This window comes from Camelus dromedarius, chromosome 14 (genome assembly GCF_036321535.1).
Source record: "Camelus dromedarius isolate mCamDro1 chromosome 14, mCamDro1.pat, whole genome shotgun sequence".
In the NCBI taxonomy this organism is placed as follows: Eukaryota; Metazoa; Chordata; class Mammalia; order Artiodactyla; family Camelidae; genus Camelus; species Camelus dromedarius.
The window spans coordinates 51509817-51536898 of record NC_087449.1 but is presented as its reverse complement, the minus strand read 5'-3'; the positions used below and the strand labels follow the sequence as shown (position 1 = coordinate 51536898).

Sequence of the window (27082 nt, the reverse complement as noted above, 5' to 3'; positions counted from 1 at the left end):
AGGAGTGGCCAGAGAGAGGTGAGGGGAAAAAAAAAAGTAGAATACCTTGTCACAAAGTTTCTAGAAGAGGAGTGGCAGGGTGGGAGGCCCCAAGGGAACAGAAGAGGGGAAACTGCAGCAATAGGGATTGAGGTTAGACGTGAGGTTGCCAAGGACAATGAATGAAAGAAAGCTTTTCCAGAGACTCTACAAGTAAGCTGGAGTCCCTGTGTCTGGTACATTTTAAGATGGAGCTCTCCCGGAGGCCAGAGGAACAGGGCTGTGAGCTGTGATCTCCAAAGATCTGGCGTTCACCTCTATAACCATCTCTACTAACCCGAACCAGTCCCTCCAGAAACTGAAAAGCTGAAGAACTGTACTTGAGAGAGATTGCACATCTGGCTCTCCCGCCCAGCCCGATGAAGTCCCGTTTCATCACGTAGCTCTAATGACTCTGCGGGTTGTCACTCTCGTCTGGTATTGCCAACTATCTGACTAAACCCTTTTGCAAAAGTTTGCAGCATTCGTCCAGGGGTGACTACAGCTCCCAGAGTTCCCGGGCGTTTCCCGGTGCCGATTGGCTGAGCCATTGGCTCCTGAGGGAGGTGTCACCCCCGCCTCTCCGAGAAACAGGCATCTGATTGGCTGCAGCCCAGGGCTTTTGTGTCTCCGCCCTCCCCCGGGGACCGCAGCGGGCTGAGCGGTGCAGCTGGTGTCAGAGCCGGGCGAGCACTGGCAGTTCCGCGGCGGGGATGCTGAGAAGCGCTGGGTTCGCGAGTAGCCCTGACCACTGCGGACTTCCGAGGCGCTTCAAGCCGTGAAAACCTCTGTGCCGCGGCCAATCCCAGGCTCCTGAGGCTATTCACCCCTCCTGAAGCCGGACGAGGGGAGAGTCCAGCGCAGCGGCTGTTGTTCCCGGATCCTGGGCTTGCGGAGCGTTCTGGAACCCCAGGAGACACCCCGCGACTCTAGAACCTCCCCAGGGGCCTCCAGTCCCGGCTTCCTGCGCGCGTCTGTCCGAAAACCCTTTGGGTTCACCAGCGGTCGGCGAGCCGCGGCTGTGTCCTGGCGCACACCATGATCGTTGCGGACTCCGAGTGCCGCGCCGAGCTTAAGGGCTACCTGCCCGGGGCCGGAGAGGTAAGCAGCGGCCGAGCGACGTTACTCTTCCCTTGAACCCGAAGCCACGTCCGAGCTTCTGGCTGTCCCGAGCCGAGTCTTTGAGCGCCCCCCTCCCTGGGCTCGGGGAAGGAGGAGTGGAGTGCGTAACCCGGGAGTGGGGTTGCATTGGGGTTGCATCAACTGGCAGTCTCGGCCCCCTCCACCTCCTCCCCCTCCCTCCGGGGCTTTAGAGCCCTCCACAAGGCTCCCTCGGACTCGCGGCCAATGAGAGGGGAGCCTTCTCGACGTTATCTGGGTTTGGGCTCTAGTCGAGGGAGTCTTCAAGTCCAGGCAAATCCCGGCCGCTGCGGCCGGACCACTCCTCCTCCCCGCCCCCTTCCGCAGATGCCTTCCTCTAGGCTCGGGCTGGCAGGCAGAGGGACTGTTTCTAGGTAGGGTATGTCCCTGCTCCAATGTCCCCAAGCGGGGATTGGAGCACTTGAGGCTGGCCGACGAAGGTCGACCTCATCCCCCGCCCCCACCTGCATCCCCGATTTGGACTGGGGGCGCCGGCGCAGTGGGGCCTTGGCGGCTGCCGGGTACGCGGCGGCCAAAGCTCGGGGGAGGGAGGGGAACCCAGCCCGCGGCTCTGAAGCCCAGCAACGGTTTGGCTGCACCCTACTAAGTGATCTGACGTCCCAGAAGTTTGTTTCGCAGGGACTCTCTTTGTAGTGAGGCCAGGAATCTGGCTGGTCTCAGTCTGACACCCTCTCCCCCATCACATCTTATTTATTACGCACCTATTAGATGCCAAGGAAGGGGAAACGTCGGCTGTGGCCACATTCTAACAAGAGCTACTGTGTTTGATGCAGGACGTTGTACCTGTGCTCCAGACATGGTATATTGGTCTTTGCTTGTATTCTTAGTTAATTCTCCCAACAATCCCTGGAGATCTGACAAAATCCTCACAGGAGGAAGTCACTGATCAGAGAAGTGGTCACTTTGCCAAGGTCACACAGCAAGTGAGTGACAGGCCTGGGACAGAAACTCGGAGCATGCTGGCTGTAGTGCCCAGGTGCTCTCAATAAATAAAATTATTTCCATTTTTCACAAAGAAGGAAACAGACTCAGAGTAAGGTGACTAGGTCAAAGTCATACAGCTGAGAAGTGGCAGGAGCAGTGTTCAGTCCTCCTCTTGGGGCTCCTAAACCAAGGTGGGGAAGGTTTACAAGCGAACAGAAAACCTGGTCAGCCAGAAACCATGCTGCTTAAAGTAGGGCAGTATCTCCCAGGGTCACAGTGTCTCCCAGGGTCACAGTTTAGGACTAGCACTGGTCTGATTCCCAACCCCAGTAAGACACTTGCACCACACTCCAGGCCTGGAAACTAAAGAAACAAGCAAAACTCCCTGCTGTGCCAAGCACTCTTGGAAATCCTAGACATTCAGGCCAAAGAATGAGCTACTCTGTAGGGTTAGTGAAGGAAGCCAATTCATAGCCCCTCCTGGGCCTCAGTTTTCTCACCCTGTAAACTGGGTCTAATAGTATAGCTTATATCTTGCTGGTTTGGTCCTGTCTCACACAGCAGACATTTCCCCTTTCCAGAGTGTCTCACAAGGCAGGTTCCTGAGCCCGTCCATCCTGCCTGAGCAGAGAGTTGGTCCAGCCCTCTAGGGGACAGTGTTTGAGAAGTGGACTGGGGAGACGAGAGTGCCCCAGGTGGTCTAGGCAGGCTCAGAGGGCGTGGCCTTGAAATGGAAGCCAGCTGTCAACTGCAGGAGGTGGCAGGGGGAAGCTGGTGATGTCTGAACCCTTTCTCCATATTCTCTCTCAAGAAAAGAGGGCCTTGGAAAGATGTCTGCCTTAAATAGAATCATTGGAAGACAGCAGGGTGCTGAACTTACACAGCAGAGTGCCCAAGGGAAGTCAGACAAGCATGTGCAAGGAATGCACAGTCCACTCAGCTCCCATCACTTCACCATACGCCCTTTCATGGGGTCAAGGCCTTCAGACACCTCACTCTAGTACTGGTAGTATGTTCTCAGAGCCCTCTTGGGCTCTAGAATCACTTCCTCAAACATCACTTCCTCAGGGAAGGCTTTTCTCCGCCGTCAGATAAGTCCTTTCTGAATACCTGCTTCCTGTCCCCCTTCTCCGTTGCAGGAGCTGTTATCCCAATATAGTGTCACAGGTGTGTAATCAGGTGTTTCTTGTCTGTCTCCCTTGCTAGACCAGAAACACTCTGTAGGTCCCATCCCCAGCACTGTTCTTAACACCTAATAAGTGCTCATAACTATTTGCCCCTTGTTGGCTTAGCTGATCCTTGTGAACTGTGCAGGCTTTGAAATCAGATCTGAGCTGTGCCTGTCTGGAACAGGACTCAGAAAGAGCCTCAATGAGCTGTCTCTGAAAAAGGGATAATAAGACCTGTTTCCTTCCCTCCAGGTGGTTGTGAGAAATCAGCCAGATCAAGCGTAAAGCTCCCAGCCTAGTGCCCAGCCCCTGGTAGGCACATGAGTTTATGGCACCACTCACACCCCTCCCCGCAAGGCTGGAGGTCAGACGCTGCTTGAGCTTCGTCTCCCTCTCAGGTGTAAACTCAGCAAAGTATCTGAGTCCAGCAGCCCACAGGGAAGGGTCTCTGCCCCTTCCCAGCTGGCAGAGTGACTTCAAAGGTGTCTGCAGCTGAGTCCTGGGGGCTGCAGGCTCTGGATAGGATACCAGGAATAAAGGCTGGGGCTGCTCCAAGAGGCTGATCTGGGTGGTGGACAGAACCCTTGCAAGGCAGACTGAGCTGAATTCAAATCTCAGATTGGCCACTTTTCAGTTGATGCTTAACCTTTGGAACCTTAATCTTTCCTGTGTGCAGAATAGACACCCTCCCAACCCCTACCCCGAAACTGATGAAGATTAGATGGAACCGGTGTGCAAGCACCTTAGCTAATAGGAAAAGTGACTTTCAGTGAGCGCTCAAATCTAGAGCCGGGCACTGAGCTCTGAGGTGATTATCCTCTTTTTACCAGTTTCCTGAAGCCCTCTCTGTTAAGTGGCTACCCAGATGGCTGTCTGACCTCAGTGTTCCTGCTGCCCTGTGTGGTCCCCTCAGTCAGAACTCATTGGTTTTCCCTCTGCCCCATAGTAGTTGTGTTACCTTAGGTAGGTCACCTGCCCTCTCTGGTTTCCCTTTCTTCATCCGTATAGTGAAGGTGGGGATCTTGCCTTTATCAAGTGTCCTGAACCTACACTGTCCAGAGTGGTAGCCCTTAGCCACATGTGGCTATTTAAACTTAGATAAATTAGATTTTTTAAATTAAAAATTCAGTTTTTTAATTTGATTGCTTGAAATATCGTCAATTTACAATGTTGTGTTAATTTCTGGTGTACAGCATAGTGATTCAGTTGTACATATATATTCCTTTTCATATTCTTTTTCATTATAGGCCATTATAAGGTATTAAATATAGTTCCTTGTGTTGTACAGTAGGACCTTGTTGTTTACCTATTTTATATACAGTAGTTAGTATCTGCAAATCCTGAACTCCCAATTTATCCCTCCCCACCCCCATTCTCCCCTGGTAATCATAAGCTTGTTTTCTATGTCTCTGAGTCTGTTTCTATTTTGGAATATGTTCATTTGTGTCATTTTTTTTTTAGATTCCACATATAAGTGATATAGTATGGTATTTTTCTTTCTCTTTCTGACTTACTTCATTTAGTATGACAATCTCCAGGTCCATCCATGTTGCTGCAGATGGAAATATTTCATTCTTTTTTATGGCTGAGTAGTATTTCATTGTATAGATACACACCACAACTTCTTTAGTCAATTATCTGTCAATGGACATTTAGTTTGCTTCCATGTCTTGGCTATTGTAGATAATGCTGCTATGAACATTGGCATGCATGTATCTTAAAAATTCAGATTTTTAGTTGCACTAGTCACACATCAAATGCTTAGCCACTGTGGCTAGAGGATACCATCTTCACTGGACAGTGCAGATGTAGAATATTTTATCATTGTAGAAAGTTCTATTGGACTTGCTGTACTAGACACTGAGGTAACAACAGAGAATCAGATTCAGTGTGTGCTCTCAAGGCAAGAAACAACACAGTATGACAAGGGCTATGACTGGGGCAGTGGATCCCCTGGGGCTGTGGACAGGGAGAAGGAAGTTTCCCACTTCTGGTGAACATCACATGCAGAACCTTGGGGCTATTGAGACCTTGAGAAGTTTAGAGAATGGAAATCATTTCTGCAGTTGTGGAAACCTGATTCGTATCCTAACTCTGCCACCTCCTTCCTGACTGAGTGACCCAGAAGTGACTTGACCTCTCTGGGCCCTATTTTCCATAGAAGCTCTGGTAATAGACATTCCTCCCTTAAAGTGTGTAAATGCTTAGCCAATGGTAATCAGTGTTGTTGCCTACTACTATTATTATTGACTTCTTACCCCAGGGAAGAGGGAGGGCTGATTTGGAGGTGTCATCTCTTGGCGGTGGGCCCCTGCCCTGTCTGCCTCCTCTCAAGTTTTGGGTGTTCCTCTCAAGTTTTAGGTTGCGGAAGCATTCAGGGTATTGGAGCTCTGGATTAGAATCTACTTGGTCTTGCCTTCAGGGCTTTGCACTTTTTGTTACCTCTGACTGGAATGCTGGTTCTCTAGATCTTTATAGGCCCACCAACTCATTTAGATATTTACTATTTAGATATCATCTCAAAGCTTCTGTCCTCAGTCAGAGGTTTTTCCTGTCTACTCTGACTAAAATATTGCACTCCCCTCCAACCCATCATATACTCTCTTATTGCTCTCTATCTTATTTACTGTATATAATCTCTGATTTGAAATCCTATTGGTTATTTGTCTTTCTCCTATAGATGTTAAATTCTGTGAAGGCCAAGACTTTGTCTTTTCACTCCTGAACTATTGCTGCCTGCAGTGTAGTCATCAGAAATATTTGTCGAATGAACAGATTAATTCTGGTTCCACCTGGAAAGCACTTAGCAGTGCCTTATTCTTAAGAAAGGGGTAGGGGTGGGGGTATAACTCAAGCAGTAGAGTATATGCTTAGCATGCACAAGGTCCTGGGTTCAATCCTCAGTACCTCCTCTAAAAATAAATAAATAAACCTAATTACCTCCCTGCCAAAAAATAAAAAAGAAAATACAGGAAAAAAGAAAGAAAGAAAGGGGTCAATAAGTGGTGTGAAACAATGGCCATCCAGTCCCCAACCCCGCCGTAAATTATGCTGGGCCCCACCCAATTAAGTTAGAATTGCTGGAGGTGGGGCCTTGGCATTGGGTATTTTTCAAAAAGCTTCTCAAAAGAATGGAGAAGCCCTTGTTTGAAATAACGATGAGGTTAATTATTGCTGACTTATTTAGAGGTAGGGGCCTTGCAGGCATTAGTCCTTGTGACCACAGAGTGAAAGTAGGTACTATTACCCCATTATTTGGTGAGGAAACTGAGGCTCACATAGCTAGCAGATAGTAGGTGGTGGAGGTGTCATTTGAGCCCAGGCAATTTGTGTCAAGAGCCCCTGTCTTTTAACTGTACTCTGCTTTATCAGAACCATCACCATCATCATCATCATTACCAGGGCTGATAATGTTGGTAGGTCCAGACCTGTCACTTTAAGACCCACAGGCATCTGGTTCTTCCGTTGACAGCTCCTGGGGCAGCTTCTAGAGTGAGGAGGGATTCCCAAGGCTGTTCCCTGTCCCTGCCGAGAACCCTGGAGGGCCCTCCCTGTCCCATTCCCCCCACCCCCCTATTCCTCCCCACCCTTCCCTACCCCACCTGGCTGTGGTTTTCTCTCTGTCCTCAGGTCCCCTGAGGGGGAGGCCCAGTTTGTGGAGTCAGCAATCCTTATCTCCCAGACAGAGCTGTTAAGCTTTTTCTCTTTGGTGAGGGAGGAGGGAAGCTGAAATGGGAGTGCTTGGAGTTTGTGCTGGTTTCTGTGCTGGACTTGGACCAGCTTGGCCTGGTGGATCCCAGAAGTGCAAGCTGAAAGGGGCTGAGCCGTCAGCCAAACTACCTTTGTCCAAGACTAAGGCCCAGAGAGTCTAGGTCACTTTCTCAAAGTCACACAGCAAGTTAGTGACAAGAGAATGGGTACTCATACCTGGGACTTTTACATACCACTGTTCTTTCCTCTGTGGTCTTTCACAGCCCCAGACCTCTGCCTCCCTCAGGGGGCTTTTGGCTATCTGAAAAGGAAGTCTCAATTATAATCTTAATCCCTGGACACCTAGGGTTTAGGACTAAGTCTGGATTTGAATGAGGAGGGGAGAGTTAGGGGGACACTGTCTCTGTCCAGTGAGGGTATGACTCTGATTTGGATGAACTATTTCTGAAGCCAGTGCTGAGAGCCCCTTCCCAGTTATCAAGACAAATGAATAAATAAAACTAGTGGTTTCCACTGAGGCTTTAATATGCCCATACTTCAGAATAGCTGCTGCGATCAGCGATCAGCATTGTATGCCCTGCCCTCCACTGTTTTCTCTCTGTTTTCTCTGTTCCTGTCATTCACAGACTAGTGTGAATGACCAGGCCTTGCTCTCCACAAAATGTGATCTGGCGTAGGGAGACCTAAATCAGACAATTAGAAGGCAATGTTTTCAGAAGCAAAAGCATTGGAATTGTGGGGTCACAGGTGAGGTTCAGAAGAAGGTTCCCAGAGCCTGGAAAACTGTGACTTAACTCTCCAAAAGGTGTGACCAAGCAGGAGGGCAGTGAGCCTGAGCCACTAATTCATCCGGAAGCCTATGGGAGGTGGAGGCAGAGTTTAAAGCCACTTGATTAGATTTGCACTTGAGAAAGTCTACCCTGGCTGCAGCAAATTTGCCCTCTTTAGAAACCGCCAGGGTCATGTACTCCCTAAATCTGCTCCTAGTCTTAGAGGAAGGTTCAGGGAGGATGTTTTATTTATTCATCTGTTTTGTTAACTTGGTAGAGAATGTGTAGGAGAGGGCAGGGCTGTGGAGGCAGGGAGACCATGGGTGAGGCTGGCAGTGGTCGGCCAGACAAGAGACTTACAACGCACTCTGTAAGGTGGTGACGGCGCAAGGGATGAAATGACAGTTTGAGAGAGACTGAAGCTGCATCATAGGAATGTAGGGGACCTGGTAACGTGGCTTCAGGAAACAAACCAGGGGAGCTCTTCTACAGGTTCTCCAGGGCTGCCAGGAAGGTGGCCTCCTGGAGACGTGCAGCATGGTGGCTGTATATTTGCCTTGCCCAGACCCCTCCAACCCAATACTGCAATAGTGGGGCTCCTGAGTCCCTTCCCAGTTCCTGAAGGACTCACCCTATGGGGCAAGCCCTCTTGCTTATTTCTCCTTTCTCCACCCCTGGAACAGATGTGAATCTCTACCTGACTCCTCCACGCAGGGTGCACCAGAAAGGTGATTTTAAAAGCTCAGTGTGCCTCCTCGGATAGGAGGAGAAAACAGGAGAGAGCACTGTCTTCTTAGCCCTCCCTTTTACGTCCAATCATCATGATGTTTCCTTCTAGGAGCCAAGGGAGAGCCGGACTCGGCGAGGCCCTCGAGGGCCCAGCGCCTTCATCCCAGTGGAGGAGGTAAGCTTGGAAGGGGTTAGGAATGGTTGGTCCCTGGGAAGAAAGGACATGGCGCATTGGGTGGGTGGGTGGCTTTTCCTGTCTCTTGAAGTTGCAACTTTGAAACTGCCTCTTCAGGTTCCCGACTCATTAATCCATAAAACAGCTCTGTGAAGCAGGCATATCAACCCCATTTTGCAGAGAAGAAACAGGTTCAGAGATAAAGTGATTAAAAACACAGCTAGGTAATAAATAAACTTTTGATTCTCAGAACAAGATTTGTTCTCCCTTAAGAAGCTAGAACTATCTATGTTTATCTTCTCATCCTTGACTGTGCATGTATTAAAGTTTTTTTGGACCTCAAAACTAATATATGCTCACTATTTTAAAATTTCCAGCATTTCAGAAAGATTTAGTCTCTCTTTTTTTTTTTTTAGTAAAGGTAGATTTATTTAGAGAGATACATACTTCATAGACTGTAGGCTGTTTCAGAAGGCAAGAGAAAGGCCATGAGGTGTGGGAGTTGGGTGCTTAGTTTAAAGTAAAAGTAGATACACACTCCATAGACAGAGTGTTGTCCATCTCACTCAGAAGCGAGAAGGGAGAATGGCTGCTTTAATCTGTTATAATTACACCGCCACAGAGATCATCATTGTTAACCATTTGCCACTGTTCTCTACACTTTTTTTATACAGAGCCAAGGTCATAGTTTATAACATGATTTTGTTGTTGTTGTTTGGTTGGGGGGGGCGGTTTGGTGGTTGTTAGGTTTTGTTTTTTCACTTAATACAACAGTTATCTTTCATCTACTGGGTCAGATCATCCATTCATTTATTTAACAGATATCTATTGAATGATTAACCTGTGCCGGGAACTGTTCTAGGTGCCGGGGATACAGTGGAGATGACAGGGAAAAATCCTTGCCATCGTGGGACTAACATTGCAGCGTGGGGTTGGAGGGGGGGCCTTCAAAACACATGTACAGAAAAATTATAAAATAATAGTTTCCTTCTTTTGCTTTGGCCTTCAATGAGCAAAGACAAATGTTTCCTTGTCCTCTACGCTCTCCTCAACGTGTGGGCCATGTAGTTAATAAGCTGTTAACAAATGTCTAAACCCTCCAGTTCCCTCCACCCTTTGTAAAACGAAAGCAAACAACCACTTGCTGATTATTTATGTCTGCAGCCCAGAATTTTAAGCTCACATAGTGTTCTTATATTTTATTTCTTCACTTAAAAATACCTACTCCTCTTTTGTAATAAAGGGGAAAAAAATAGGCTTTGAGGTTAATCTGGATTTGAGTCCTGGTTCTGTCATTTACTACATCTGTAACCTTGAGCAAGGAATGAAACCTCTCCAGGCCTTATTTCCTCAGGTGTCAATTGGGGAAAATAGTGTTTACCTCACAGGATAATCGGAAAGATTCAAGGAGATAATGCAGAGAAAGCTCCAAACTCAGACCTGGCGTGGAGAAAGCACGCAGGAAATGTGAACTATTTTGCATCCCCCTCCAGGGACTTGGTGAATTTGCGCTGTTAGAACAGAAGCTCCATGAAAGCAGGAGAAGCTATGCTTTGATCTCTGTGCCTGAGTTTTCCTACCTAAAATTGGAGAACACAGATCTCTAATTTCATCATTGTGAGGATCAAATGAGTTAATATATATAAAGTGTTTGAACAGTGCCTGGAACATAGTAAGCATTATATAAATATTGGCTATTATTTTATAAAGTGTCTAATAAGTATTTGTTTAATCACTTAATGAAGTATCTTTCCCTCCCCTATTCTCCTTTTTTTGGACATAGCAGTTGTCTTCAGTTCCTTGCTAGTAAAATCCCACTGCAGTGAATATGTCAGTCTCTCTGGTGGGGAGGGCAGAGGGGGAACCCATCCTTTCCTCACCTTCGCTTGGCAGGTCCTTCGGGAGGGAGCTGAGAGCCTGGAGCAGCACCTGGGGCTGGAGGCGCTGATGTCCTCGGGGCGGGTGGACAACCTGGCGGTGGTGATGGGCCTGCATCCCGACTACTTTACCAGCTTTTGGCGCCTGCACTACCTGCTGCTGCACACAGATGGGCCCTTGGCCAATTCCTGGCGCCACTACATCGCCATCATGGTGAGCCTTTCTGAGCCTCTCATCAGGGTGGCCACATGGGAGGGTTCCATCCTCAGATCTCTGCTGGGGGCTTGATTCCACAAACAAGGAGAGGCAGCACAGAGCTTTATCTGACCATCCATTGAATTTTACATTTTGAAGAGAGCATGTTTAGTGCCCACTTTACAGATTGGGACACTGAGGCACAAAGGAGTCAGGTGACCTGCCCAAGGTAGGACAGCAAACCAGTGGCAGAGCTGGGCTTAGAACCTAAGTCTCCTGCCTCTCAGGCAGCAGCGAGGTGCATGATGTCTCCCTCCATGGGGTGCCCACCCCCAGCAGGGCACAGAAGGGAGAGGGTGAACTGGGCTCTGTCCACCACCTCCACAGGCTGCTGCCCGCCACCAGTGTTCCTACCTGGTGGGCTCCCACATGGCTGAGTTTCTGCAGACTGGCGGTGACCCTGAGTGGCTGCTCGGCCTCCACCGTGCCCCTGAGAAGCTGCGCAAACTCAGCGAGGTTAACAAGCTGCTGGCACATCGGCCGTGGCTCATCACCAAAGAGCACATCCAGGTGCGGTGGGCAGAGGCGGATCCCCCAGGGAGCACGGGGCCCCGGAGGGTCATGGCAGGTGGCCCAGGGCAGGCACTGAGCATGTCTGACCTTTCCCTTCTTCTCCAGGCCTTGCTGAAGACAGGCGAGCACAGCTGGTCCCTGGCCGAGCTCATCCAGGCCCTGGTCCTGCTCACCCACTGCCACTCGCTGGCCTCCTTTGTGTTCGGCTGCGGCATCCTCCCCGAGGGGGACCCAGAGGGCAGCCCTGCCCCCCAGGCCCCTTCACCGCCCAGTGAGCAGAGCACTCCCCCCAGCAGGGACCCACTGAACCACTCTGGGGTAAGTCAGGGCCTGGGTCTTGGTGGGAGAGGAGGCTGGCATGGCCCCTGGTCCAAGACAGTGCCTCCCTATCTGAAGCTGCCTCCCTGTCACACACTGAGAGGCCTTAGAAAAGTTATTTGGCTTTGAAGCTCAGTTTCCTCATCTGTGAAATGAGGATACAAACTCTTACTTCGTAAAGGGTTGTGAGATTACATGAAATGACCATGTAACTGACTGGCCTCTGAGCATGGAGCCCCGCAGGCTTAAAATCTCCAGGTTTTTAGCACTTTAAAAATACAAAGTTTGCCTGTTATTCTGTGAGGTGTCCTTGTTTGATTTAATACAAAAATATAGATACTTTATAAAGCCCTTTCCTGTGAGGGAAGCTGACCTTCAGAGAAGACAGATCTATCCTATAGCTCCTTAAACCTCACTTCGGGAAGCACAGACCACGTGAGCTGTCCAGCGCAGTGGCTGGTGCAGAGGGGGCACCATGATCTCCAGGAAGGCCTTGCATGTGGGAAAGATGCGTGGACTGCCCTGGGGCTGAGGGAGGAGGAGTGGATGGTCATCACCAGGTCCCTCCTGCAGGGCTTTGAGGCCGCCCGCGACGTGGAAGCTCTGATGGAGCGCATGAGGCAGCTGCAGGAGAGCCTGCTGCGGGACGAGGGAGCGTCCCAGGAGGAGATGGAGAGCCGCTTTGAGCTGGAGAAGTCGGAGAGCCTGCTGGTGACCCCCTCAGGTACAAGGTCATGGGCATCCAGGTTCAGGGGCTGCCCCTTCCTTACACCTTCTCCACTGGGAAGCAGGTACCTCCATGCACTGCACCCACATTTTGCATGTTGGAGGCTACGACTCAGCCACCCTTCTAAGAGGTTCTAAGCATGGGCTTTGGGGTCAGATCTGGGCTGTTAGCCTTTTTGGCAGTGAGACCACTGATAAGTCACCTGCTGTCTCAGGGTCCCTGTCTCCTCCCAAGTGCAGGATTGGTGGGTAGGGTAAGTGAGATAACAGAAGCAAAGCTCTTAGCACAGCCTGGCCCAGGGTAAGCAGCTCCGTAAATAACTACTACTGTTATGATTGCTATTATTATTACTGGAGGCCTTAACCCCTGGACCATTGACCTGATATACCACTTCCCCCAGGCCTGGCTCCAGCCGAAGTCCTGGTTCCACTCACTGTATTGAAGGGGCTTTCTCTGCTCCGCTACTCTATGGTCCCCACCCCCCACTGATAATTAATCAGGAGTGGAGGCCTCTGTGCTTCATGCTTTGGCCTCACTGTAACCTCTTCCTGATGTCCTCAGCTGACATCCTGGAGCCCTCTCCAAACCCAGACATGCTGTGCTTTGTGGAAGACCCCACTTTTGGATATGAGGACTTCACCCGGCGAGGGACTCAGGCGCCCCCCACCTTCCGCGCCCAGGTAGGCTCTCCCCACTGGTCTTGGCATTGCTCCGGATTTACAAACAAGCAGGGGTGGATGGTTTGTGTGGTTAGAGAGTTGGGCCCCTTCTCTCCCTGAAGATTCCATGAGGGAAGTGGGAGACCCAGGATACAAAGGGACCCATCTGTACCCTCAGCTCAGGGATCCCAATCACAGGGAGAAAGTTACCACCAAACTGCATCCTCCCCCGTTTCTCAGGTCCAGAAGCTGTGGGGTGGAGGGGGGCTTTATGGAGATCCAAGCTGTGCTCCAGAAGATGGCGTCTCTCTGGCCAGCCCTGGGTCCCAAAGATTCTACTCACTGACCCCTCCCCACGTTTCTCAGGATTATACTTGGGAAGACCACGGCTATTCGCTGATCCAGCGGCTCTACCCCGAGGGAGGGCAGCTGCTGGATGAGAAGTTCCAGGCAGCCTATAGCCTCACCTACAACACCATCGCCATGCACAGTGGCGTAGACACCTCCATGCTCCGCAGGGCCATCTGGAATTACATCCACTGCGTCTTTGGCATCAGGTGAGCGCAAGTGCCCTCATCCAGGGCGTGGGTGTACTACAAGCCCACAATCTGAGCTCACAGTTGTTTCCTTTTCCTCTTCGTTTTATCTTTTCTTTTCTTCCTGCCTATACTGTTTTCAAAGCAAGTATATTTCTTTCATGGTTATAAAAGATAACAGCCATGCTCGCTGTTTGAAACTCTTTAATCCCACCCCCAGAGATAATTATGGAGAGAGAGATATGTGTGTGTGTGTGTGTGTGTGTATGTATAGAGAGAGAGAGACAGAGAGATAGTTAGGTTTATATTTCCACTCCAAGTAGCAGTTCTCTCACAATAAATAAAAACAGCATATATGCCCATCAGTAGGGGACTTTAAATAATGACATATCCATTCAGTGAAATATTATGCAACTATTAAAAATTATAAAAACAGTTTATTCATATTGCCATGAGAAAATGTTCAAAATGTGTTGAAAGAAAAGAAAGCCAGTTACCAACCAGAATCTTCTTTTTGTTCCTTTTTGTAACTGAAAGTGTGTGCACATGTGGAAAATGTGTGGAAGGCTGTATACTAAAATGTTGTTTAATAATGGCTGTCTCTGTAGAGGCTGTGATGAATTACATTTTCATCCTGTTACTGAAGTATTTTCTGATTTTTTAAGTAAGTTTTTTTTTTAATTGGTGGGATCATACTCTGTATTCTGCAACTTGCTTTTTTGTTTTTGTGGTTTTCTAGGGGGAGGGCAGGTAACTAGGTTTCTTTCCTTCTTTCTTTCCTTCCTTCTTTCTTTGGAGGCACTGGGGATTGAACCCAGGACCTCATGCATGTTAATCACATGCTCTACCACTGAGCTATATGCTCCCCCCGCAACTCACTTTTTTCACCTAGTAATGTATTGTGAACCACCCCCCATCACTGTGATTAGATATTTCATGCTTTTTAGCCACCGCATGGTGTTCTGTTGTGGATGAGGTGTAATTATCCAACCATCTCCCTATTGTTGGATAATATTCAGGTTGTTTGCAGTTTTCCACTGTTACAAACACCATGTGCACTAATTTTATACCTCAGTCCTTGTAGATAAACTCTAGTGTGAAGTTATTTGTGAAGAATATACACAGAACAATTTTTTTTAATTTTAGAAAATCTCACTCTGGTAATATTGTAAGAAAGAATTAAGGAAAAAAATTTTCACCAAATGCTACTACTCTACAGCCACAGCCATAGCCACATCCTGTGATATTTTCCTCCATGCTTTTGTTCTTTCTTATGTGGTTGCTTTTGTAGAGTTGAAATTATAATGGTTATTTCATTTAAAAAAATACATGCTTGATGTTTGTAAAGAGAACAGCCAGATTTTTAGTAAATTTAGAAAACAGAGGTAACAAATAGAAGAAAATAAAAATCATCCACGACCCCACCTGCTCTCGCTATTGTCAAATATTTCCCTCCTGTCTTTTTTCCACGCACAAATAACCAAAATATATTTTTACAAAAACAAAACTTTCTTGTCTACTCATTTCATTTATTTTACTCAATCACATAAGCGCATATTTTAGAGAACACATCATTTTTTTCCCTTGCTTTTCTCAATTAACAATTTATTCCAAGCATCCAAAACAAAAGTCTCCAAAGTTTTTAAAAGGTACATGCTCCTTGTAGAAAATGTGTGTTTCTGTGTATAATTAGCTGTAAATCGCATTTCCCCGAGTGGGTTGAGCTGTGCTTAATTGGCCAGCCTCTTGCTTGGCAACCTCATTGGCAGGTTTCCAATCCAGGGGAGGCCAAGAATGGACGGGCATCTTAGAATGTGGAACAGGCCAGTTCCTGCTCAGCTCCCGGGTCCAGGCTCCTCCACACTCCAACATGGTCCTTGCTCCTAAACCTTTGTCTACCAAATCTGTCCTCCAGTCTTCAACCAGTCTTCCCCATCCACACTGATCTGAGGTGACTCACTGGCTCACTGGACTGGGCAGTGACAGAGTGGCTTCTAGACTTGTACCAACTTGCTTTTTGACTTTGAACAAGCTAATTGCCTTCACCAGGACTTGGTTTGCCTATCTGTAAAATGACTTCCAGCTTCTCTTCCCCTTCCTCTCTTCCTTCCCCAGGGTAAATATTTACACTGATCTCCTGCCCCATCTTCCACGGCCTTTGCTGTAAAGCAGTGAATATGACCTTGGAGTCAGGCACAGCTGGGGTTTTGAATCCCATTCCCAGCTGTGGGGCCTAGGGCGGGCAACTTCACTTCTCTGAACCTCAGTTGCATTTATAAAATGAGGCTGATGAATATAGTCTGTTGTAGACATCAGTTTTGTAGACAGTAGTGTACAGTAGTTTTGAGGATGCCATAAGTACATGTTTGCATGGCACGTAGTTGGTACTCAGTATGACATGCTCATTCTCTGTGCATCCCCCTGCGAGTCCAGTGGCTTGTGATATATGACATCAGCTATTTTTCTAAGAGGAACCAAGCTTCTAGTTGCTTCCTACCTTCTGCCTTTTCTGGCCACTCTCTGTTCCTCCTTCTGCAGGGTGGGGTGGGGGGAGAGGAGCTACTTGTGGGAGCAGAGGGTGAGTAATGCTGTCGGGGCCTGTCCATCCAGATATGATGACTACGACTACGGGGAGGTGAACCAGCTCCTGGAGCGGAACCTCAAGGTCTATATCAAGACAGTGGCCTGCTATCCAGAGAAGACCACCCGAAGAATGTACAACCATTTCTGGAGACACTTCCGCCACTCAGAGAAGGTACGGCTCACGGGGGAGGAGAAGGATGCAAGTGGCCAGGGGAAGAGGCAGGGGGCCAGGACTCAGTGAAGTACCCCAGCCTGAGTCTGTTCTGCCAGGTGGGACACTGGGATATATTGTCCTGGGTTCAAGTTCTACTTCACTGTGTAGTTTCAGACTCTATTTACTCACCTGTAAAATGGGAATGTGCTTCCCAGGGTCCTCAGTGGCAGCCAGAAGCACATAGATTCAAATCCTATCACTTGGCAGCTGTGTGACCTTGGGCAAGTCACTTTGCCTCTCTAAGCTTGTTATCTTTATAATAGGAGTAAAAACTATCTACCTTTCAAGGTTGCTGGGAGGATGAAATGAGAAAATGAATTTAAACCTGATCCCAAATAGATGCTCAGGTGTAGTTATTGTTTTTAGCTTTGGGGGAGAGAGAGATTAGCGATGAGAAGGATAAATGCACTGTCCTTGCACCAAACTGCTCCAGGCCTCAGAAAGTTCAGGGAATCTCAGTAGGAAAGGGAAGGATGAGTGAGCGGGCAGGGACAGTGGCAGTCTGGAGGGAAGGGAATGGCAGGGACTGGCATCCGTTGCCAACAAGCCCTGGTCTGTGCCTCAGGTCCATGTGAACTTGCTGCTCCTGGAGGCCCGCATGCAAGCCGCCCTGCTCTACGCCCTCCGGGCCATCACCCGCTACATGACCTGACTCGCGCGCAGCACCTGGGCCCGGCGCAGCTGACCTGGGGGGCATCCTTCTCCCTGCAAGGACTTCTCTATCTGGAGACAGACCCTCATCCCTTCCTGTCCATGCCCACCCACTCTACTCCGGGGGGTGGGCCCATGTGTGATGTGCAGCCCCCGAGCCACACCCTCTTTTTTGTCACTGGAATGGACAGGATCATCGCACTGACTCTGGGATCTCAGCTCTGCCCCTGGGAGCTGGAAGAGGACTAGCAGATTCCCAGGGGCCAGGCCCTCCTTCCTGATCTGGCCCCACCGAGGCAGAGGGCACAGGAAGGAGAATGGGCTGAGCTCAGATTTGTGTGCCAGCAGGCAGGGCCCTGGGCACCACATGTACTGTAGCCTTCCTGGATGGGGCAGTCCCTGGCTGGCCTCCGAGGGACAGGGACACACACCTCCAGGGGCTGACACTCCAAGCGACTTTGCCTTTCCTCCCTCTCCCCTATCCTCAGACTTCATTACCTCTCACCCGCCATTCACCCATCAATGTGAAAGTCAGGGTCACAGCTGGTCTGTTCATCCGTCTCCCCCAAAGCGTGTTCTATCTGGCCGCAGGCCCCTAGTTTCCCCAATCTAGTTCAGTACCTCTGACCTCCTTCGCCCTCTTACACTTTCCTCCCACTCCTGGTGGTGTGAGTCCCCAGGAGAGAGACCAAGCACATCAAACAAGTAGTTTATCTCTAGAGAGTTTGGAGTCTCTGTCGGTCACTTTGTCTTCTGAAGAGGAGGGAGTATTATATTCTAAATGTTCTGTATTTTAGTTCTTTATGAGTGAGGTTCTTCAGGGCCTCGCCCCAGAGCCACAATCAATGACCAAGCAGAGGACAGGGAGAAATCTGTTCTCCCCAGAGCTACACCTGCCCTGCAGAGGCTGGCACCCCTCTCTCCTGTCTCCCATGGCTCTGCCACAGACATTTGCCAAAAAGATGAGACTTTCTAGCTGGGTTAGGTGACATGGGGCTCAAGGGGAGAGGCAGGAGACCCCAGCATTCTTGCATGGGCCCTGCCATTGGCCAGGTGACCATGGTTATGTGGCCGAACCCCTCTGGCCTTCCTTTCCACAGTTGCAGACTGAGCGGTAGGACTCAGTTTCTGTGATGTCTGAGTCCCCTCAGGTCAAACTGCCAGCAGCAAACTGCAAACCTTGCAGGATCTTGAGGGCCTCTGGGAACCCCACCTCTTGCAGTCAGTCTCTCCGGGCTGCCTGCCAAGGACCTCCCCACCCCTGATCCCAGTTTCTGTCCCTTCTCGATTTTTATGTGGATTGCTTGGAGGCAGAAGCAGCCAAGGACTGATCCCAGGCACTTTCTGTAGCAAACAAGCTGTGAATTATGACTTGCCTTCCTTTCTTCTGGCAGTATGTGCTTCCTCTCTGACCAGCTGGGAGGTGACGGAAGAAAGGCAAGGGCCAAGTTGCTGCTGCTTCTGACCCTCCACCTCTCTGGGGTGGGGCAGGAGAGGAGCCTGGTCACTGTGCCACATTTCATACCCATGCAGGCATGGGTGAGTGACTGACACCCCCTTTGGGCCTCAAAGCCCTCCCTGCAAGGAAGCTGGGCAGGAGGAAGAAGGCCCCAGCATTAAAGTTTGAATTCTAGAGGGGACATGATGACTGTAAATGTCCCCGGGTGGATGGGGAGGGGTATCCAGTGTTCAAGTGCAGAAATCTTTGCCTTTGCTACCAGTTCTGTGTGATGAGAAATAAAAGTTCACCAAGGTGTTGTTTTGTACTTCTTGTTAATGGACTGTTTTTCCATTTCCTAAGGGTCATGGTTCATCTCTTAGCGTCAGCAGGGAGCTGTGATTGCATCAGGGACCTGACCTGCTAGCCCTTACCCAGCTGGGCACTTGCGTCCAGTGACTTCAGGGTTGGGAGTGGTTGGCATTGAAAGTCGACTTCAGTCCCTTGGGTGCCCCACCCTGCCACCCATCTGTGGTTGGCCTGGCACTATGGAATGATAATGGCCATGTGGTTTTTCTCGTTAAGCCTGGAGCCTGGCCCTGGGCTGGGTACTGAGAGGCCATTTCTCTGAATCTGCACCAAAATCTTGCAAGGGAATTGAGACTCAGAGGTAAAGTGATGTTGCTGAGGCCACATCAGTTGTCAGTGGTGGAGCCAGGAATCCAACATGGGTCAACTTGGCCCTAAGGCCTCGGCATTTCACCTGGCTGGTTTCCCCACTACTGGGCTCCCCCTGTGGCAGAGGCAGTCTGTTTGAGAATCTCTAGGGGGATCTCTTGTGTCCCCTGCCCCATCACATTATGCTTACTTACTTCTCATCCTTCCCTCCCCAGCACCAAGGAGACAGATCCAGGCCTAAGGAGTTAGGTGTGACTTCCAGGTTGTGCCAGTACCATTTAGTAGCTGTGTGACCTTGGTCAAGCTTCTTAGTTTCTTTGGGCACCAGGAACTCTGGCAAGCTTATCAGGAAAACCACATCATGACTAAGAGCTAAGACTCCTACTGGCTTCCCACTTCCTCTAAATACTGCCATCATAAAATGAAAACCGTGTCTCCTCCAGGAAGCCTCCCCTGATTGATTCCCCTTTGCCCTCCTCATTTTTTCAGTATTCCTATACACTTGTTCTTCCTTCTAGAGTCCTTTGAGAGGGTGTGAGAGAAAGTCAGGTTTAGAGTATAAAACTTGGATTCTGGTCTTGACTTAGTCACTTCTTATCCCTGGGAGGGGGAGAGTTGATTCATCTCCCAGTGCCTCAAGTTTTCTCTGCAAAAAAAAAAAAAAAAAAAAAACAAGGGCAAAACGTTTTCTTTTCCAAGTAGTATTATTGAGTGACTGTTGAGTGTTATTGAGTATTATTGGTTTCAAACATAATGTCTCAATCTTCACAGCAACCCTGTGAGAAAGGAGTGGTGGTCCCACTTTATACAGATGTGAAAAAGGAACCTCAAGTAAGAGTCTAGGAAACACCAATTAGACCCCGGTTCAAATACTAGCTTTGACACTTAATGTCTGTCTGACCATAAGCAAGTTACTTCAATTCTCCCTCCTCTGTTTCCTTATTTATGCATGGAATTAATACCTAGGGTCACAACAGGGTAGGGTGGATTAAATAGTGCATGAAAAGCACCTAGAGTAGTTCAGATACCTGGCACCTCCAACTAGTGAGCGATTCAGTATTCAGATACCTGCCTGATATCATGAAACTGAGATTGGATTTGAACCCTGGTCAGTCTGATTACAGAGCGTTGCTTTTGTCCTCAAACTCCCCATGCCCTCAGTCTGCATTTTTTAAAATCATGCTCAAGTTGACTTGCATGTGGAATTGAGAATTCTTGGCTCCAGTTTGGATCAAATGAATCTGAGACTTCTGCAACCTGCAATTCAGGACCTGGGCACATCCACCCAGACTGGGGTTTGTGGAAGTTTCTGGTGGCTTGCTTGACTCTTGGTTTGTTTGACTTTTGAAGCCATGCTTGGATTGAGGACTGCTGAGAGTGGGTAGAAACAGGAGCTAGGTGAGTCTCCTCCAGCAGGTTTCAAGCATTCACCAGAACCCTAGGACCAGGGGAATGGAGAAGTGGATCACAAACTTTTTGTGCCTTAGAATCTCCTAGAGGACCAGTGTTTTGCAGCTTTAACAGCTTCCCTGGTGTTCTGATGCCAAGGTCATTCTTTAATTCAACAGATGTTTTGCACCTGTAACATGTAAATACCCTGAACACAGAGCAGTGAACAAGATGGGCTTAGTTTCTGCCTTCTTGGGGTTTATTAATCTAGTGGAGGAGACAGACATCAGATCATTACACAACTAATAAATTACAATTGTGATCAGCACCTCAAAGGAGAGATAGAAAGTACTGTAAGAGTATTTACAATCTAACATCAGAGACTTTTCTTCCCAGAAAATATGTTGGGCTTCTGCAGTAACTAAAACACATCTAAGGAGAGTGATTTCCCACCCACTGAAGCACCTTCTTGGAAACTGAAGGATCCATGGAAGTTAGAAAACTGCAAATCTATGTTCTTCTGTAATGGATGCTATAGTGTGCAACTCAGACTGTAGTACCCATTCCTTCCCATCCCCCACCACTCCACTGGGAGTATTGATTGCCAAAGGATCTTACCTGAGTGTCTCTCTGGGAACTACCCTGAGTTGAAGGGAGCAACCTGGCTAGGGTTAGGCCCCACCAGGCAGTCGAGTCTGCCTCCAATGACTTGTTGATGGGAGAGGAATATACAAAGGCTTGGCCCCTTTGCCTCCATTTGAAACAACTGAAGTGCTCCCTTCATGATGAGCTAAGGCCAATGTTACAGCTAAGTTCTGCCCAGTCCTGCTTCTCACTGTCCTGTGATACTGATCCCCCATAAACCTCCTGTATGCACACGGCCATCTCAGAATCTGTTTACCAAGGTACCTAACTGAAGACACTCTTATTACAGATGGCGAAGGGATGGGGAGGATAATAGCTCAAGTGGTAGAGTGCATGCTTAGTATGCACAAGATCCTGGGTTCAATCCCCAATGCCTCCTCTAAAACTAAATAAACAAATAAACCCAATCACCTCCCTCTGCCCCCCCTCCCAAAAACAAACAAATAATTATTACAGATGGTGAAAATAAAGACCAGAGAGGAGAAATTTCTTGCTTGAGGTCTCACAAGCCTGAAATTTGTAGTTTCTTGGTAGATCCTCTTTGTAGTCTGTCACCACTCTGGGTCAGAGTTCTACAACTTCCTGTCTCGACTTTCTCTTCCTGAGGTTGGAGGCAGCCACTGCAATTCTGAAAGTGCCAGAAAAGTTTCTCACCCCCATCCCCACTTCCATGACTGGAGACTTTGGGCATGTCACTTTCCCTCTCTGGGAAGACAATCAAGTACCCTCACTGCCCAAGTGTTCTTGAGAGATGCTCCTGGTTCTGAGAAAAACCATGTCTCCGCTGGTTATAGCAGCAGAATTTCCTCTCAAGTCTGAATCACCTCTGACCTCAATGTTGGTTCCTGTTGGGGGAAGCCTTTAGCTTCTGTCCCAATTCTGAGTTTCTAAACTCACATTTCAAGGAGGAACTCCTTTTCTTGGTTCATGTATCAAGTACTTACCTTCTGACGTTGCTAGATGCTGGCAGCAGTGAATGAGATAGACCCCAGCCTGGCCCTCATGGACCTTAAAATCCAGTGGAAAAGGTGAACATCACACAAATACACGTGATGAGTCCTGATTGGAAAAAAAAAAAGTCCCAGGGAACCATGAGTGTGTGTAGCAGGGGAACCCCCACACTCAGTTCCCAGAGAAATACCCGGGACGTGAGGGATGAGAAAGGATTGGCCAAGGATGGGAGGGGAGAAAGGAGTGTAGAACAAAAAAGATTTCTGGCAGAGGAAAGAGCATGGGAGAATATCTGAAGCAGGAAGGCAGCCTGGCAGGGGCAGAGGGAGCAGGGAGAACTTGAGGAAAGGGGAAGTTAAGAAGGAAGCCCGGGGCAGCCCTGGCGTTTTATGAATTTTGGACTTTATCCAATCACCAATGGGACGTCTTCAAAGGAAATTTTGTTACTTATCACAAAATAGATGCTGTTGACTGAATATTTGTGTCCATCTCAAATTCATATGTTGAAACTCTACTCCCCAGGGTGATAGTATTTGAAGACGGGGCCTTTGGGTGGTAATTAGGTCACAAGTGTGGACCCCTCATGATGGGACTAGTGCCCTTAATAGAAGAGACAGGAGAGAGTTTGCTTCCTGTCTCTCTTTCTCTCCACCTTGTGACAATATAACAAGGATGAGGGTTCTCATCCAGAACCAAACTGGCTGGTACCTTGATCCTGGACTTCCCAGCTTCCAGAACTGTGAGATATAAATGTCTGTTGTGGAGGAGGGTATAGCTCAGTGGTTCCGCATGCTAAGTTCTGCCCCCAGCACCTCCACTAAAAGTAAATTTAGAAAAAATATATACATATATAAACCTAATTACCTCCCTCCCAAAAAAAAAAATCAAAACAAAACAAAAATAAAGACTTTCAATTTGTAAAATAAACAAGTAAATAAATAAATAAAGCAATAGAAGCAACACTACTCTTAAGGTTTTTTTTTAAAAAAATCTGTTGTTTAAGACACCCAGTCTAAAGAATTTTTGTTATAGCAGCCCAAAGTAAGACAATAGATAAAATTTCTTAGAAGGAGTAGAGAAGTATTAAGACTTTTTTAGGACTTCCTGAGTGCCAGGTTCTCCACTAAGTAATTCACAAGCATGACCTCATTTAATCCTCACAACAGCCCTGTACAGGAAAGCTTATTATTACCTCCCTTTTACAGATGGGCATAATGGAACCCAGACTCAAAATTCCCCTCAAACAATAAGGTTTCTCTGGCTCCCCACCCCTACCCTGAGTATATGTCTTCCATCTTTGTCCTAAGCTTACCAAGTGCCTCTGTTTTTCAAAGGCATTTTTTTCCTAATATTGTAATCATTTTTGTGACTCACTCATCTCCCCACTCAACTGCAAGCCCAGTGAAGACAGATTTTTGTCCAGAGTGTTTACTGCTTTAATCTCCAGAGCCTAGAGCAGGACTTGGCATAGTAAGGGTTGAAAAAATAAAATAAAGTAGATGTGGAATATGAGTTTGTATCCACCAGGATGCCTGGTCTAGTGCTGGGTCTGGGCAGCACTGTTCCAGAAATAACAGCCTCCCTACATGTGAGATTCACCCTCTGCGCTGTCTCTCCCTGGCTGGTTTCTGTTACATTGCCAGCTCTCACACTCTCAGCATCAGTCTGGTGTCAGGGAGAGAACTTGGACTTTGGAACCAGACAGATGAGGCTCAAATCAGAGTGCAAATCCATCTGGAATGAGGCAGAGTATAAGTAAACAGAACCAAGTACCCATACGAACTTTGATAACTTTAATTTCCTCATCTATAAAATGGGAACATTACCATCACAAATGATTTTTGTCAGGATCAAATGAGAAAATGTTTATAGAGTGCTGTTTAGCTCATTTTGTTCCTTCTTTCAGTGGAAGATAGGGACTGGGTCAATGTCATTCTGTTAGATGAATGGCCTCAGTTTCCTCATCTGTGAAATGGGACTTTTGAAATGCAAGGCAATATAGAATTCCCACTACCTAGAATGATCTTCACCCAGAACTGTGTGTGGCTGGCTCTTCTAAACCTTCAGTCCTCACCTGTAATATCATCTCCTCAGAGTTCTGACCTGATCCCTATTTCTCAACCTAATCCTACCCCTCTCATTTCTCTTCTCTTTAGTATCTTTCATAATCTTTATTGTTTCTTGCTTGCTTCCTTGTTTTCTGTTGTGTCCCCAGTGTCAGCCATAGTGCTAGAGTAAATGCTCAATAAATGTTTGTTGATTGCACTAAGTACTTACTGATCACTTTTTCATCAGCCAGGAACTGCTCTGGCCAATCCTAATCACAACCCAGGGACCTGGACAGGGCAGGGATTTCACCCATTTTACAGCTGTGGAAGCTGTGGTCTAGCAATATTAATATTGCCCAGGAACTTCCCAAGCAAATTAGTAGGAGTTCTAGACTCTTTGCTCTGAATTCTTTCCACCCACCTCTCCAATGGGGAAGAAGCATTGGAGGTCCAGGAATTGGAGGCTATAAGATTTAGGGAAGTTACTTCCCTTCCCAGGCCTTAGTTTTCCCATCTCTAAAATGGGTAGAATAATCCTTGCCCTGACAAGTGATTAAGATGAGAACCAGCTGAGAAAATGGGCTGAAAGCATTTAATAAACTGAAAGCACTATATTCATTTATGGAAGATTTTTTTATATTAATATGCAGAATCAATATAGACTTCAAAGATAAATCACTATGGACTGGGGAAGCCAGGGAAGTTTCCTAGAAGTGATAGCATTTCAGCTAGGCCTTAAAGATAGGTAAGATTTTCAGGAAACAAGCTCACAGCCAAAGACACAGACCAACCAAAGCAGGACCCTCCAGCCTCTGAGTGTTTCTTCCTTCCCCCAAATGTTGATACTCTCTCATGTGCATTTCCCTACCTTGATTTATTTTTCCTCTCAAGTAAAACTTGCTGAAGTATAATTTGCATGCAATAAAATGCACGTTTTAAATGCACAGAGTTCTGTGAGTTTTGACAAAAGTACACAACTATGTAACCAGTACCCAAATCAAATTCTCTTGTGACCCTTTGCAGTCAGTCCCCCTTTTTTGTGTCCCCCCAGACAACCACTGTCTGTTTTCTGTCACTACAGGTTAGTTTATTGTTATTGGTGTTCTTAAGCACTCATTTCTTTATTAGCAAATCACAAATTTTGCATTCAAAACACAGGATAAGGAGGAGGTTATAGCTTAAATGGTAGAACAAGGTTGAACAAGGTCCTAGGTTCAAGCCTCGGTACTTCCATGAAAAAAATAAATAAGCAAGCCTAATTAACTCTCCTTGCAAAAAGAAAAAAAAGTAGGGATAAGAAAAAAACAAAAAACATAGAACAAATCATAAATGCAACAATTATTAAATTAATAAAAATTACTTCACTAGATTTAGGGCAATGCTTTCATTCTAAGCATTTGTCAATGAATTTAATAGTCCTTAGATAAGTTGACAATAAATAACTGGAGAAAAGAGTTAATAGTAATCTTAATATGTCCATTTAGTGAAGAGAGATTGAGCATTGATTAAAAACTACACCTACAAAATTGAAAAATGTATGTGGATAAACTGAGTGATTCTTGAGAGATGATAACTTACATCAAAGACAATATTTTAAATTTAATTTAAATATTTCTAAAGAAAAGGCATTTTAAAAGAAAGAATTAGGGATCAACAGTCATTATCCAATTTTTCTGATTTCTTCCTTTAATTTCATGATGCACAAATAAAGAATGACTCTGAAATTTCAAAGAGATGTCAATTTAAGGAAGAAAGGGGAGAAAATGATAAAGTTCTATTTTGGGGTCTCTTCTTGTTGAATAAGAAGACAATCATTATATCAAAGAAAGAGTAAATAATCAGGAGACATGTTTACATTTAAGATAGTTCATGATGAAAGCTAATACCTGGACCATGTTATTGGGCTGAATTACAGCAACTCTTTTTGAAAAACACTTTTTAAAATGTGAAAAATCAGCACTGACCATAGCTCAGTGGTAGAGTCCATGATTAGTATGTGTGAGGTTCTGGGTTCAATCCCCAGTATCTCTATTTTTTTAAAAAGTGTGAAAGATCAACAAATTATATAAGAAAGGAAACCAAATTGTCTTCTCACTATTCTAATCAAATCAAACAAGTCTTGAGTCATCTCCTCAAAAATAGCCTCATATATGTAATTCTTCTGCTTAAATATCTTTTATGGATTCATTTTGCTATTCCTTTTCGTTTTGCATTCAAGTGCAGATTAGTTTTGCCTGTCCTGTAATTTCAGAAAAGTGGAATTGTACAGTATGTACTTTTTGTGTATGGTTTTTTTTGGCTTATACCTGAGTGCTGTTTCATTGTATGACTATACCACAGGTAGTTCCTCTGTTTACTAGTTAGTGAACATTTGGCTTGTTTCCACTTCGGAGCTGTTTATATTAAGCTGCTACGAATATTCAGTTATAAGGATTTTTTTGGACATATATTTGCCTGTCTCTTGGGTAAATACCTAGAAGTAGAATTGCTGGGCTGTCTGGCAAATGTATGTTTAACTGTACAAAAAACTGCTAAACTGTTTTCTAAACTGGTTGTACTGACTTACACTCTCACTGACAACGTTCAAGAGTAGGAGTTGCTCCACATCCTCTTTAGCACTTAGTATAATCCATCTTTCTCATTTTAGCCATTTTAATAGGTTCGTCATGGCATCAAAACTTTTAAAGTGAGCCGAATTGAGGTAGCATTTGCATACAATAAAATTTACCAATTTTAAGTGACTCGTTGAGTTTTTTTAGTTAACTATTTTATTTTTCATTTTTATTTTTCTGAATGGAGGTACTGGAGATTGGACCCTGGTCCTCACACGTGGTAAGCACATACTCTACCACTGAGCTATACCTTCTCCCACCTCACTGAGTTTTGACCAAGGTGTACAGTCATCACCACAATCATGATATGGAATATTTTAATATCCTCTC

General features: G+C 46.8%; 1 protein-coding gene across 1 annotated transcript; it reads left to right on the top strand.

Moving 5' to 3' along the window:
- The first annotated feature begins 676 nt into the window (after positions 1-676).
- Positions 677-18757, top strand: SESN2 (sestrin 2). The gene is made up of 10 exons (XM_010996898.3): positions 677-1119; positions 8592-8657; positions 10551-10748; positions 11118-11300; positions 11409-11621; positions 12195-12345; positions 12910-13028; positions 13374-13564; positions 16154-16298; positions 16906-18757. The coding sequence occupies exons 1-10, from the start codon at positions 1057-1059 to the stop codon at positions 16990-16992; spliced, it is 1416 nt and encodes a 471-aa protein (XP_010995200.1). The 5' UTR covers positions 677-1056; the 3' UTR covers positions 16993-18757.
- Positions 18758-27082: the final 8325 nt, after the last annotated feature.